General features: G+C 38.1%; 1 protein-coding gene across 3 annotated transcripts in view; it reads left to right on the top strand.

Annotated features, from left to right (window-relative positions):
* Positions 1-14,191, top strand: part of SBF2 (SET binding factor 2) — a 384,097-nt gene that overhangs the window by 176,450 nt on the left and 193,456 nt on the right. For all 3 annotated transcript variants that reach the window (XM_075546087.1, XM_075546088.1, XM_075546089.1), the window contains 3 exons: positions 6,803-6,925; positions 8,106-8,216; positions 11,405-11,510. In XM_075546087.1, the coding sequence (XP_075402202.1) occupies positions 6,803-6,925; positions 8,106-8,216; positions 11,405-11,510 (340 nt within the window). The remainder of the gene's footprint in view (positions 1-6,802; positions 6,926-8,105; positions 8,217-11,404; positions 11,511-14,191) is intronic.

The following is a 14,191-nucleotide window of genomic DNA, read 5'->3' on the forward strand; positions in this document are numbered from 1 at the left end:
CGTGTGCCTGCCAACCATTCGTCTATTTACACTTTGCCTTTTCATATCATTGGAATTATATTCAATGTAGCATTTTTCATACTTACTTTACTTTTAAGGTTCTATTTTTAAATTTAAAAATAGTTTATTGCATAGAATGCCTAACATAGTCTCTATTGTACCACCATATGTTTACCCAGTCAACTAGTGAATGACATATTGGTTGCTTTCGATTTGGGTATTAATTAGTAAAAGTGTTATAAACATTTGTGTGAAAGTGTGTGCATGTGTGTGTATGTACATAGTTTTTCAAATTAATTGAATAAACAAGTTGGGGTAAGATTACTGGATTCCAGGATAGGACTATACTTAGCTTTAAAAGAGATTTTCCTGAGGGCCTCATCTGTCCTGGATTCCCTGTATTTCCAGTGTACATCTTCCGGTCCTGCCGGTTATGTAAGATAGAATTGGGATCGTGATAGTGGGGGTGAGGGGAAAGCATTCAAGAACTAGAGGAAAATTGTATATTTCATCATTGGTACACTGTACTCTGACTGGCTCGTCACCTCCGCACAGCCCTTCTGCAAGGGGATGTTCAATTTCCCCCAGATGGGCCCTGGGCCCCCACTCTGCACTCCCCCTCATTCACAATGCTATATATATATTGTCTTTGATGCCTGATACCTGATCCTTTCAATGCTTTGTCATCTCACAGGCTGGTGTGCATTTTCCATGTGGGTTTTGTTGTTTTTCAGTTAGATGGCCTCTTGTTTATCTTCCAGCGATATCGGGAAGGTGGAGGGAGGGTGAGGGAGAAACAGGAAACAGATGACAAGGTCTACATGTAACCTCTTCCCTGGAGGACAGACAGTGGAGAACTGGGTGAGGAAGATGTCGGATGGTGTAAGATATGATAAAATAATAATTATTTATAAATTATCAAGTGTTCAGGGGGAGTGGGGAGGTAAGTTTGAACCTTGCGGTTAGCAGCCCAATGCCTAACCCACACAGCACCCCCGGGGCTCCTGTGTTAGAGCTACAATGCTGAGCATTCCCAGTTTGTAGCAGACTGTGGGTGTCAGTGATGTCCCCAAATCCTTTTGTAGAATCCCCACATAGATTAAGCCTTCCTTGAATTCCTTCTTATCCTTAACCAAGGATGTAGATAATCCTGCCCTCAGGCAGAGTGCTTTGCAAAGTTGATTACCTCCACCCCACTCTATGGGCTTGCCTGGGTGTGCGTTGATGAAGATCACAGTACTGGGGACAGCACAAAATAAATCAGAGTCACGAATTATGCCCTATCAGTTATGTCCTAACTGGCATGGGCAGCAAACGCTGCATCAATTTTGTGAGCACTTCTATCTAATAATGGAGTCCCATTCCTGCTTCTGTAGTCCCACCTGTACCTGATCCAGTGTTCTGCCTAACACCAGTCATGAATTTGTGACAGTTCCCTTTGTTCCATGTTTTATTTAACTAGTGTCCCTGCTGTGAGTCCTTGGACCTTAGGTTAATGGCCTCCCTCATCTGATGATGTGTCTGTGTCTTTGTTGCTTTTAAGACTTAGTAGATGGTCTCTGGTCTCCTTATATTTAAAATCGGAGTATCTTTTGTACTCCCAAACACTCCTAGCAGCATTCAGTAGTAATCAGTTTTTAACATCATCCTGAACTTAGATGGATTTTTATGTATTTGATGTCTTTCAGTAGACTGCAACTTCTGCTCTTCATCATGCTCTCACGGTAACTCTCTGACCAGTGGGAGCCCTTGTGTCTTTTTGACACAACTCCTAGGCTCTGACCGAGTCTTTACTTTCTGCTACAGTAAGATGAACAGGATCATTTTGAACATTTCTGACCCAAGACGTCTTGGGTTTCTTTCTCAGATAAGTTGTGTTCAATAGACTGTTCTATTATATAAATAAATGATACACACTGATAGGCTGCTTCGTCTAGGGTCTGGCATATGTAACATCATGTTAGCTAGTCTCATGTCCCTTTAGAGAAGTTAGTCAAGAGGCGTGATACCCAAAATGTAGTCTGTGGATCAGCAGCAGGAGTTTTCACCTGGAGCTTGTTGCTGTTCGCGTCCATGGAGTCACATCCAATCCAAGGCTGGCTGTCTTGTAGAACAGAGCAGAATGGCCTATTACTGCACCATCAGAATCATTGGTGCCTTTGAGTAAACCCTTGTTTGAACTTGTTGCAAATGTAAATTCTTGGATCTTAGCTCAGGTCTCCTGAATCAGAGAACTGTGGATGGTTTTGATGCATGCTAAAATTTGAGAGTCATTCATCTAGAGTAGAAGTCTCTAATTTGTTTGATGAGAATGGGTGACAGGCATGTTAAGATACAGACCATTAGGGCAGCTGTGTAGTCAGCTCCTGGCCTCCAGCAGCCTTGTTCAGTATCTAGCCTTATCAAGTCTTAAGCTTATTTTGTGGCATATGAGGACTAATGGAGCAAGTATCAATAGATACTAGAACAATCTAGTTAGAAATAAACATTGTTTCACACACTTTTATTAAAAATAGCTAGGTCAGGCTTTCCCAGTGTGTGTTCCATAGGGTACCAGATTCTCTCATTCTATAAATCGGGGAAGCAAAAAAGCAAACTCACTGCTATGGAGTTGATGCTGACTCATATGGAACCTATAGGACAGAATAGAACTGCCCTTGTGGGTTTCCAAGTATGTAGCTTTTTACTGAAGTGGAAAACCTCATCTTTCTCCAGTGGAGCAGCTGGGTTTTTTGAACTTTTGACCTGTGGAGAGCAGCCTAAACACATAACAGGGCTCCTTTTGGTCCAATAAGTTGGGGGGAAATTGTTATACCTTCTTTTCTGGAAAGGCAAGACCAATATTTGCATATCAGTTTTTAAAAAGCCTGTAGTAAAGAAACCTTTTAAACTTGGTTTAACTTATTGTGTTAATATTCTTTAATTAGGAAACCTTTTGGCTTTATTAATATTAACCTCCAACAGAAAGCACTATTTTAAATGTTGTTGCTGTTGTTTGTTCCCCTTTTGGCATTTTTTAAAGCAACCTATAGAATATTTGTCACTAAAATAGGACACTTTCTGGTTAAATATATACTAGGTCTGTAACCAAATTTGTCCTGCCTTCAGAATACAGTGGAGTCCAGAGGCCATTGAAAAGGGAAATCTACAGAGTAGTCTGTACTTTTCAAAGAGGTAAACTCAATTCCTAAGGAAAGACTAGTGATCTGGTAATTCTGAAGGCTTGTAATCCTAAAATGCATATTTTTCCACATATTCCTTATTTCCAGACCAATGCAAGAATAAACTAGATTTTAGAAGTGCATATTATGATTAACAGATTATTTGGCAAGGAATGAGGAAGCTTTCCAGGGGGAATTTTAGGCCTTACGGAATTTTGCAATGGCTTATACTCCTTCACTTCCAATTCTGGAAAGTTTGAAAGTTCTTAAATTACTTAACTGGGTTAACTGTATGTAATATTCCATTAGAATAAAAAGCTCACATTAAAAGAAATTTAGAATGAAATTTTTTATTTGAACAATTACTTGTAGTCTCCCTTTTAAACTACTTAAAGACATTTTGTAGCAGGATTTTTAGCATGAAAATGAAGTTGAAAGTCAGCTTAACATAGAAGATGTTGAATGTAATGATTTTTTTTTAGGAGTAAAAGCGAAAGGGTGTGGCAGTTATTTTGATATGGGAATCAAGAGTCAGGAATGCAACAAAAATGAGGCTGGGTGAAGACTGGGAAAAACTTCTTAAAGTTTTTATATCTCTTTATGCTTATGCACCTACCCTTCACTTATCAACTATCCTGTTAGCCAACATTTTGCACTTAGAACAATAATAAAAGTCTATTTGACTGTGCTTTTGCAGTAACAACCTACATCTGACCATAACAAATGTCCATGTTCAAGATGAGAGCAGCATTGGCTTTCAAGGTTAAGATTACGTGTCATCTTGGATGGCCCATGACTCTCAATGGTTTCACAGTTATGAAATGATATAATTTGGCAGTTATGTAATAATTAGGTCATTCTATGTTTTGTTCTCTGATGTAGTTATCGTGTGTGTGTGTGTGTGTGTGTGTGTGTGTTTACTGCCCTAAATTGGCCTTTGGAACCTAATCATGTTGATAAGTGAGAAATGGGTAGATTACCGTTAAAAGTATGTATTTCTTGTGTTGGGTTTATGTTGTGTTTACTTTTAGTTTTTTAATTACAGCAGTAATTTTGCTTTAAAATGGGAAGTATGAGACAGAGAGCTATTGGATTGAAGCATAACAACAATTTGTGTTTTTTTCCGTGTTTATAAAGTAGGGGCCTATAATTTAAAAAGTGATGTAAATAAAAGTGAAATTGCTTTTGCTTGATAGTGATTTGCATTATATTGGACTCTTTATTTACTTATTTTCCCTGCAAATAATTGTTCTATTTTCTGATAGTTTAATTAAAGAACACTTTAAAGAAATGACTAATATATTCTGTGTTTGGGGAAAAGTAGGTTAATAGTCATTTATTTGAAACAATTATTTACTCCAGCAGATTTCTAATGGTACTCTAGGGCATTTATCAAAATCTCATAAAAATGTGAATAGTTTTATCTCTTCCAGGAATTTCAGTCATTCTTTTGTCATTTTAAATTTGTGAGTAATCCATGAAGAATACGATTCATTAAGTGTGGCAATCTTTGGTAGATCCATATTCATCACTTTTTAAAATTATTTCTAAGAGCTTCAGAAACCAACCAGCCTAATTTTAGCTTTTCTTTTGTAACAAAGTAAAATCTTTCAGCATATGGACCTCATTGCACAAAGAAAAGTAAACAGATCATTCCCTTTGGGTCTCTGCATTCCACAGGCATCTGTGTATTGCACTCTAGTAGAAAGTATGTGGGCTCTACAGGAGCTAGGAAACACAGTTCTTGTTTTCCATGGAAAGAGAGGAGACAGGTCCCTTGGTAAATACTCAGAAGACTATTAGAAGCAAATTGGTCTCTATGCAGATGTATAAATGTTAACAATGTTCCTAATGCTCTTTATAGGAAATGGGGGATCACTTGTGAACAAAAGATAGAAATATCAGCCTTCATAGAATATATTCTAGTTTGGGAGCTAAACTGAAAAGATAAGTCGAATGGATACTATGTTGGGTAATGGCAAACGCTATGAAGAAATACACATCAGAACGCAGTTGTGCACTCTTAGGGCATGTTACCAATAGATTACGTCATGAAAAATGTATAAGCCATTGAAAATGTCAAGAATTTCCTGGTGCTTGGATCCACAAGTAATGCTCATGGAGGCCATCGTCAAAAGATCAAATGACACATTGCATTGGGATAATCTGCCGTACAATGTCACTTTAGTGTTGAAAAGTAAGGATGTTACTTTGAGAACTTAAGGTGTGCCTGATCCAAGTCATGGTATTTTCCATTGCCTCATATGCTTATGAAAGTTGGACATTGAATAAAGAAGACCAAGGAAAAATGGATGTGTTTGAAGGATGGTGCTGGAGCTTCATATTGAAAGTACCATGGACTGCCAAAAGAACAAATCTGTCTTGGAGGAAGTACAACCAGAATGCTCCTTCGAGGCAAAGATAGTGAAGCTTCATTCCATCTCGTATACTTTGGCCATGTTGTCAGGAGAGATCAGTCCCTGGAGAAGGGCATCACACTTGGTAAAGTGGAGGGGCGGTGAGAAGAGGTGAATTGACCTAGTGACTACAAGACTGGGCTCAGGCATAAGAACAGTTGTGACGCGGGACTGGGTGTTGTTTTGTTCTGTTGTACGTGAGGTTGCTATGAATCGGAGCTTACTGGATGGCACCTAACAAGAACAAAAAATGGAGTCTTGAAGTTTCTAGAAGGGTGGCCAGCAAAGGACTAACAGGAAGTAACACTTTAATAAATAGCTTTAACACTTCAATAAGTGGAGAGGAGGGAATTGGCCATTTGTTTACCTGTGGAAAGGAACAACAAGTAAGTAGGCAGTCCCTCAATGGGAGAATAGGATCGCCCTCAACCGAAACAAGAATACCACAGGAGGAGTGGGGCGTGGGGAAGAAGACACAAATTGTGTTTTGGACACCTTGATTAGACGAAAAGAAAGAAAAATGGAGATGGTTGTTAGGGACGATATCCTACAGTCTTAGAATATCATATAGAAAAAAATGTTAATTCTCTATTACCCTGCCTTTTTAATCTTTTTTTTTTTAGCTGTGGATGATATATTACAGGAAAGTAGGTACCCAGGATATATTTGTTGACTCATATGCAAGAATAAGCTTTTACAAAGCATATGTAACTAGTCCATATTTATTGATGAGACTTCATTTTATGTGTAAAAGTTCTCAAAATATCGACATTGTTGATTCTGAGCAAAAGAAATTTAGAGTTGAGTGTGCTTTGCTTCCATAGCATTGAGCAGCTCCACTAGCATTAGGATCAGAGATGGCTGTCCGTTTTGTTTGAAGGAATGGGTTGAGCTGACAAATAAAACTGAAAATTAATGCCATTCTGAAACAGATTTTCTTCTCCTAAAAACTGACTTACTATTTAAGTGGGTGTGATTGATTCTTAACCGCTGACTGCTTGTTGATCACTCCAGTAACCTCGGAAGCTTAAGAAGCTTAAAAAAATTATTGTCTGTGCTTTATTTTGTTGTCTGCTTGTCTCTTAGATTTTTCTCAGAGTACAGTCTATACTTTTTGCTTGATAGGTGTTTTATGAGTTATTATTTGAAGGTATATAGTGTTTCTATAGTTTGTGAATTACTAATTTAGGAAGTTCTAGCTATTCACAATACCCCTATTTCTAGGGAACCAAGAAAGAAGAACTTGAAGGCGAAGAGGAAGTGTCTGGTTTAATTCAGCCCGCAGAAGTGTTTGCTCCAAAAAGCCTGGTATTGGTATCCAGATTAGACTATCCAGAAATCTTTAGGGTAAAGAACTCATAGTTGTCTTTATTGTTTGTATTATGTAAATTTGTTTTGAGTGAACTATGATGACCAGTTCTTTGTGTCTAAGACGTCTTTACACTAATTTAGGAATTCACCAATGAACCAAAATTAGTATGAGCAGAACAAAAATTCATGATGATGACAATCTAAAGAAGTTAATTGGAAAAATAAATAAAAAGAAGTTAATTGGACTTATTAAATTTCTAAGGGTGTCATACTTGCTTAAAATATGCCCCATGTTTATTGAATACATCATTTATGAATCCTAAAGAAGTAACATGATTACCTGTAGCAAATTTAAAACAATTAAAAACAAATTAGTATGAAGTGTTCTGTATGCTTACCCACATTTTATTAGTAAGTAGGATGGCGTGTTGAGAGTTCAGATTGCTGTGATCATAGTACTAACTGCCACCAAGAGCTTTAGAATAATGTTTTCCTACCAGATATTTTCTTTTTCTAGACACTCCGAATTTTGTAATGCCAAAAGTCTTTGCTTATAAATGTACCGATATATAATTTCTCTAAAATGTATTTCTATTGATAAGATTGTATATGTTGTAGAAAAATCAGTGTTAAGATTTCAATGGAAATGGGCAACTCGTAACAAATACTATAATTTGTCTGAGTCACAAGTTTCATTAAATGGAAATATTGCCAAAGATTGCATTTTGTCTTCATATTATCATCTATCTTATTCTAAAGTTAGACATGTATTATAGCTTGCACTCTAATTTATCTATTTTGCTATCCTTTATAATAATTCACATAAGTTACTCTAAATTTAATAATCATGAATCAAATTATGCTTTCTAAATGTTTTATCTTGAAATTTGAGGATTTATAGAATAATTTAGGCAAAAAAGAATCTTAGCCCTACAAATTTGCCAGAGTGATTATCTGAACATGAACACCTGTTTTACAAATTATGTGTTCCTGTTCTCCATAAACTTATCTCAGAAGCTCATTTAGAGCTTCTGGTTCTAGAGGGAAATTTAATAAACATAATAACATTTGCTGCTTGAAGTTTATTCCACGTTCACTGTAGAATATATGTTACTGCGTTCAAAGAAAAATTTGTAGGGATCAGATGTCAGAGCAATCTATTCTTAGTGTTTTGTTTTTTTCCATGAAGTAACTCCATGCATCTTTATCTTTGCAGGCATGCTTAGGTTTGATCTACACTGTATATGTGGACAGTCTGAATGTCTCCTTAGAAAGTCTCATTGCAAACCTGTGTGCGTGCCTTGTCCCTGCAGCTGGTGGGTCTCAGGTAAATAGAGATGGAGAAAGGCTATTTTCCTTCCTCAGCCCCAGCCTATTTCATGTGTGAAAAAAGGAAAAGAAAGAATCCTTTAAATATTTTGTATGAACAAGAATTCTAGGTAAGTATTGTCCCTATGGGCCACCCTCTAGAGACCCAAGATGCCATAACTTTTCTAGGTCACCAGATTAATTTTAGTACAGGGATCGCCTTTCATATAGCATAATTAGAAGTCATAGTTTCTGTGACTTGAACTGTAGTTTACACTTTTTTTTGAAATAAATTTTTTTAAAACAACTTTTAAAAGGTGTTTTCTGACTTCCTCTTTATAGTTGCACCCTTTTTATTTAAAAAAATTCTGAATTAAAAAGGAAAGCATAACATTAAATAAACCTTCAACATAATATTTTGAATCTGAATAGATACATGTATTATTTTCCTTGGGCAGCATCACTTTACCTCATCTTGAAGTCTTTGGGGTGGGGTGGGTATATGAAGATTTTAATAGAATAGTTTGCATGTATTCTTTGAAAGAAGAGGCTGTTGTCCAAAATCACAAATCTGCATCAGATATTCTATGCCTTAAACTGTCCCAAGAAGTTTTGCCACTGAGATCTATAAATGAAGACATTAAAATTTTACCCCACTCCTATGGTGAAACAGAGCAGCAAGGGGAAGAAAGCAAAATAGATTCTGGGGCCAGGGCCTGGCACCTCATCAGACTCAACAGGAAAACACTCATAAAGGTCAACAAACAGACCTGGAACCATTCATAGGCTACTCTTTTTTGGTTGTTGTTGTTTTGTTCTTTGTTTTCTTTTACTGTTTTGTTTTTGCTTTGTCTTGTTTTTGTGCTTATTATTGTCTCTGCATGTCTATCTAGATAAGATAGGTGGGATAAGCAATCCGAAGGAGAACCGAGGGACTGATGGTTCCAGGGAAACACGGGAGAGAGGGAGGCAGGGGAAAGTAAGGGGGGTGCCAACAAACCCAGGGACAAGGGAACAACAAGTGATCTAAAATTGCAAGAGAGGGGGGTGTAGAATGCCTGGTGGGCTTGATCAAGGGCAGTACAACCAAGAGAAATTACTGAAATTCGGATAAAGATGAACATGGTAGTCGGACAAGAAGAAAGTAAAAGGAAATAGAGGAAAGAACTAGGGGGCAAAGGACATTTATAGAGCTCTAACTATAGGCATGTACATATGTAAATATATTTTTATATGATGATAGGGAAATAGATCTATGTACATATATTTATTTGTTAAGTATCAAGGCAGCAGATGGACATTGGACCGCTACTCAAGTTCTCCCTCCATGCAAGAACATCTTGTTCTAATAATACCATTCTGTGATGCACGCCTTTCCAACACAATACCTGAAGACAAAATGAGTGCCTAAGCAAATGTGAAGAAAGCTGATGGTGTCTGGCTATCAAAAGATATAGCATGTGTGGTATTAAAGGCTTGAAGATAAACAAGCGGCCATCTAGCTGAGAAGCAACAAAGCCCACGTGGAAGAAGCACACCAATCTGTGTGATTACAAGGTGGTGATTGGGATCAGGTATCAGGCATCAAAGACCCAGAACAAAAACTCATAACACTGTGAATGAAGGAAAGGGTAGTGGAGACCCCAAACCTGTCTGTAGACAATTGGACATAACCTCACAGAAGGGTCACAAGGAAGAGATGAGCCAGTCAGGGTGCAGTAAAGCACCAATAAAACATACAACTTTCCTCGGGTTCTTTAATGCTTCCTCTCCCCCACTATCATGACCCCAGTGCTGCCTTACATATCCAGCTAGACCAGTGCATGTACACGGGTACAGATAAGAGCTTGCAACACAGAGAATCCAGATCAACCCCTCAGAACCAATAAGGAGAGTAGCAATATCAGGAGAGGAAGAGGAAGGTAAGGGTGAGGTGGGGAGAAAGGGAGAACCAATCACAATGATCAACATAGAGCCCCCTCCCAGGGGGAGGAACATCAGAAAAGTAGGTGAAGGGAGACAGCAGTCTGTGTGAGACATAAAAATAATAATTTGTAAATTATCAAGGATTCTTGGGGACGGGGGAGGAAGGGAATGAGCTGATACCAAAGGCTCAAGTAGAAAGAAAATGTTTTGAAACTGATGATGGCAACATATGTACAAATGTGCTTGACACATGGATGTATGTATGGATGGTGATAAGAGCTGTAAGAACCCCCAATAAAATTATTTTTAAAAACAAGGCAAAGAAACAACAACAACAAAAAATTTTAACCCAAGTAAAAGTGTCTTAAGTGGTCACCTTTTCTTCATCTTCCATGTCCAGAGATTTGCCTAGTTTGCCTCTTAAGTAGAAAAATACCCTCCGCTGCAGTGCTTAACGTCTTGCCACTCTTTTTGACATAGATTTAAACTCTAAACAGGGTTCGCGTTTTGGAAGAGGCCAGCCTGTGAAGACCAGTGTCTGTCCTCACCCTGACAGAGAAATCGCCATCCTTTCTATTGTGCTTTGCCTTTTTAACTGTGTCTGCCACTCTGATATTTTTGTCCCTTTGGCTTGCCTGTGCTCGCCCTCACTCTCCTGTTTCTGCTCCATGAGCAGAATATCAAATTCGAGTTTGGTCAAAATGGGATCAAAACATGAGAGAAGTAGAATTGTCTATGAGCCTGTACCATGATTGGGTTTGGGGTTGTTGTTTTTGCTGACTTCAACTTTTATTCATTTATTTAATCAAATATGGGCATTCATGATTTTTGCAACTGTTACTAAATTTTAACTTTAAGCCAGAGTTTAGTTTTACATGTATCCTTTTCAGTTGCCTATGGCATAGATAAAAACTAACTTGAGTGAGTTAGATAATACATTGTGTCCTTTGCATCTCTTAGCATGACTTTGTATGGTCAGTTGATATAAATTTGATTTTATTTCTTGTTAAAGGCCCATCCCCTGTGGCATTCACTTGAATAACTAAACTGAAAAAAAGAGGCTACAAGAGGTTACTTTATCTTCCCTTTTCATGATTCTGATATTCCTGCGATACTTGGTCAAACATGTTTATTTGAAATGTTGAAGACCAAAATGCCAGTGAGTTTTATTATTGAAATGCACTCATCGACCCCAGGATAGGGAAGCCATGTGTTTTAGCATTCGCGGCAAGCAGGCATTCATACCTGTGTCCATGTGTTTCTCCCTTGCCCCATTTGCAGAAGCTCTTTTCCTTGGGTGCAGGAGACAGACAGCTGATCCAGACTCCTTTACATGACAGTCTACCTGTCACAGGCACCAGTGTGGCTCTCCTGTTCCAGCAGCTGGGTACGTCTTTTCTCCCACTCCTTCATGGCCATTGGTGGAAAACTATGAAAACGCAGATTTTAAGCTCAAATCTTCTGTCGTAATCAAGAAATATAGTGTATGGGTTATAGTATACCCATGACTCCCCAAGTGATCCAAGTAGTTAACGTGGTTGGCTACTAACAAGACTGGATGTTTGACGACACCCAGAGGTGCTTTGAAAGCAAACCTGGGAATCTGCTTCAAAAAAAAGAAAAATCAACCATTCAAAACGCTGTGGGCGCACGTGGGGGAGCTGCAAGTTGGAACAGACCAGTGGCAACTGTCATCTTGTTTGTGTTCTGGGTTTTTTGAATATAGATCCTTTTTGCTCAGTTTAGTCATGCTTTGGGGAAATAGACTTTTTCTTTTAATGCATTAAAAGATGATTAGATTATATATTTTGCTTTTGCCTGATGAATTGCTTTTATAGAAGCTTTGTTAGATGGAACTAAAAGTCCCGTTTTTTCATCTCACTGTAGATCTTTGGACCTCATCTTTAATTTTCCAGCAATGGCTAGGGAGAATTGAGGGCAGGACACTAGAAAGTACCTTTCACAAATTAGGCAGTTTATACTACTATAATAAGAGATAATATAACAACTTGAAAACTGAGCCCGTTTCAGGCTAGAGAGTCTTGTTTACTTTACCTTTTACTGTTCATCCCCTCCACCCCCCTCAAAAGTCCCTATGAATATTGTGGACTGCTAGGAGAATAATCAAATCTGGCTTTCGAGAATTACAACCAGAATGCTCCTTTAGAAGTAAGGAAGGCCAGACTTCTTTTCACATCCTTCCAACATGTTAGCAGGAGAGATTGGTCTCTGGAAAAAGGCATTGTGCTTGTTAAAGTAGCAGGTAAGTAAAGGAGAGGCCGACGCCCAATGAAATGAGTGGATGCAATGGCTACAACAATGGGCTCAAACGTAACAGTGATTGTGAGGCTGGCACAGGACCAGGCAGTGTGGCATGCTGTTGTACCTAGGGTTACTGGAGTCAGAACCAACACAGAACAACCACCATAACCTATGTGTCCCAGTCTTCTTAAGTCAGTTTTGTCGTCCTCGTCATCTGTTTGTGATTTGCATTTTCTAGCCTTACCATCTCTGCAATGTGTACTTCACCCTAAGCTCTACACGTATAGATTTTTCTCCATTCATAACCCCATTCTTCTTCTGCTGCTTTAGTTTCAGTCAGTCAAATTGAGACAGCCTGAGATGAAATTAGTATGAACAAATATTGAATCTTCCCTGGCAATGTAGTGGGTTACAAGTTGGACTGCTGATCGCAAAGTCGACCGTTCAACACCACAGCTGTTCAGCAGGAGAAAGATGAGGCGTTCTACTCTAAAGATTTACAGTCTAGGAACCCACAGGAGCAGACTGGTCTGCTCTGTCTAAAAGGTTCTGATGAGTCAGAGTTGACTCAATAGCAGTAAGAGTTGTCGTAATATCTTAATAAAATGAATGATGATGCAAGGGGCTTAAGTGGAGAGCAAATGCCTTGAGAATGATTGGGGCAGGGAATGTATGGATGTGCTTTATACAATTGATGTATGTATATGTATGGATTGTGGTAAGAGTTGTTTGAGTCCCTAATAAAATGTAAAAGAAGAAAAGAGAAAAAAATGATTAGGGCAAAGACTGTACAGATGTGCTTTATACAATTGATGTATGTATATGTATGAACTGTGAAAAGAATTGTATCAGCCCCAATAAATTGTTAAAAAAAAAAAAAAAGAATGATGATACCAGTCCCAAAGTAGTAGTTCTTCCCCATCAGAGTTGCCTTCCCCCAGCAATTCTAACTCTAAAAAATGGTCTCTCCCTTTGCTTTCCCTAGTACACATTTCTATTGACCAAGTCATTTCAGCTGTTTTAATGTAATTAAAACCATTTTGTTTAATGTGTAATAAAAGTTATCTTGTTCATGAACTCTCCTATAGCCTGTATTTGTTCTCTACTTAGATACTTTTAGCCAACGGCTATTCACTTGACTTTTTTATTTTTTACCTTTATAAGGGGCTGTATGGCTATCAGAAAGCAAAGGGTCTGGGGTTTTAAAGACTTGTCTTGAAACAAGCAGTATCTAAGTAAGGTATCATCAGAGTCCATATAGAAGAAGTACACCAGCCCATGTGAGTTAAAAAAAAATCTGTGATCAGAGGAGGTCATTACATGAGACTCCTCATATTCTGAGCACCTGGTTTGCAGAAGACTGTGGAAGACAGTGAATGCCCAAAATCCATTTGCAGAGTCCCTACATGGACTAAGACTTGGTGGCACTCCCTCAGACCATTGATTAGACCATAGGAATAGTTTTGTCTTTGGCCACAGTGCATTAAAAAGTGAATTCCTACAGGTATAATTAGGTTAAAATTTAACATATTGTCATTTGTTTTCCATTTTGACCCATTTTTAATTTGTTTCACTTTCTATTTTCTGCTTTCTTTTAGATGGAGTTTCTGTGTGTTCTTTTTTTGTCATTGTTGGATATTTTGGTATGATTTTCTTTGTATGAAACACATGATAAGCAATCCATAGAGACAGTAACTCGAGTAACAGTTCCTTAGGATTCTGACAGGGATGTTTGCAGGGCAGTGGGGAACTAATGATACTAGGTACACAGATTCAGAAAGCATTCTAAAATTGGTTGTGTTGTTG

This window comes from Tenrec ecaudatus, chromosome 4 (genome assembly GCF_050624435.1).
Source record: "Tenrec ecaudatus isolate mTenEca1 chromosome 4, mTenEca1.hap1, whole genome shotgun sequence".
Classification (NCBI taxonomy): domain Eukaryota; kingdom Metazoa; phylum Chordata; class Mammalia; order Afrosoricida; family Tenrecidae; genus Tenrec; species Tenrec ecaudatus.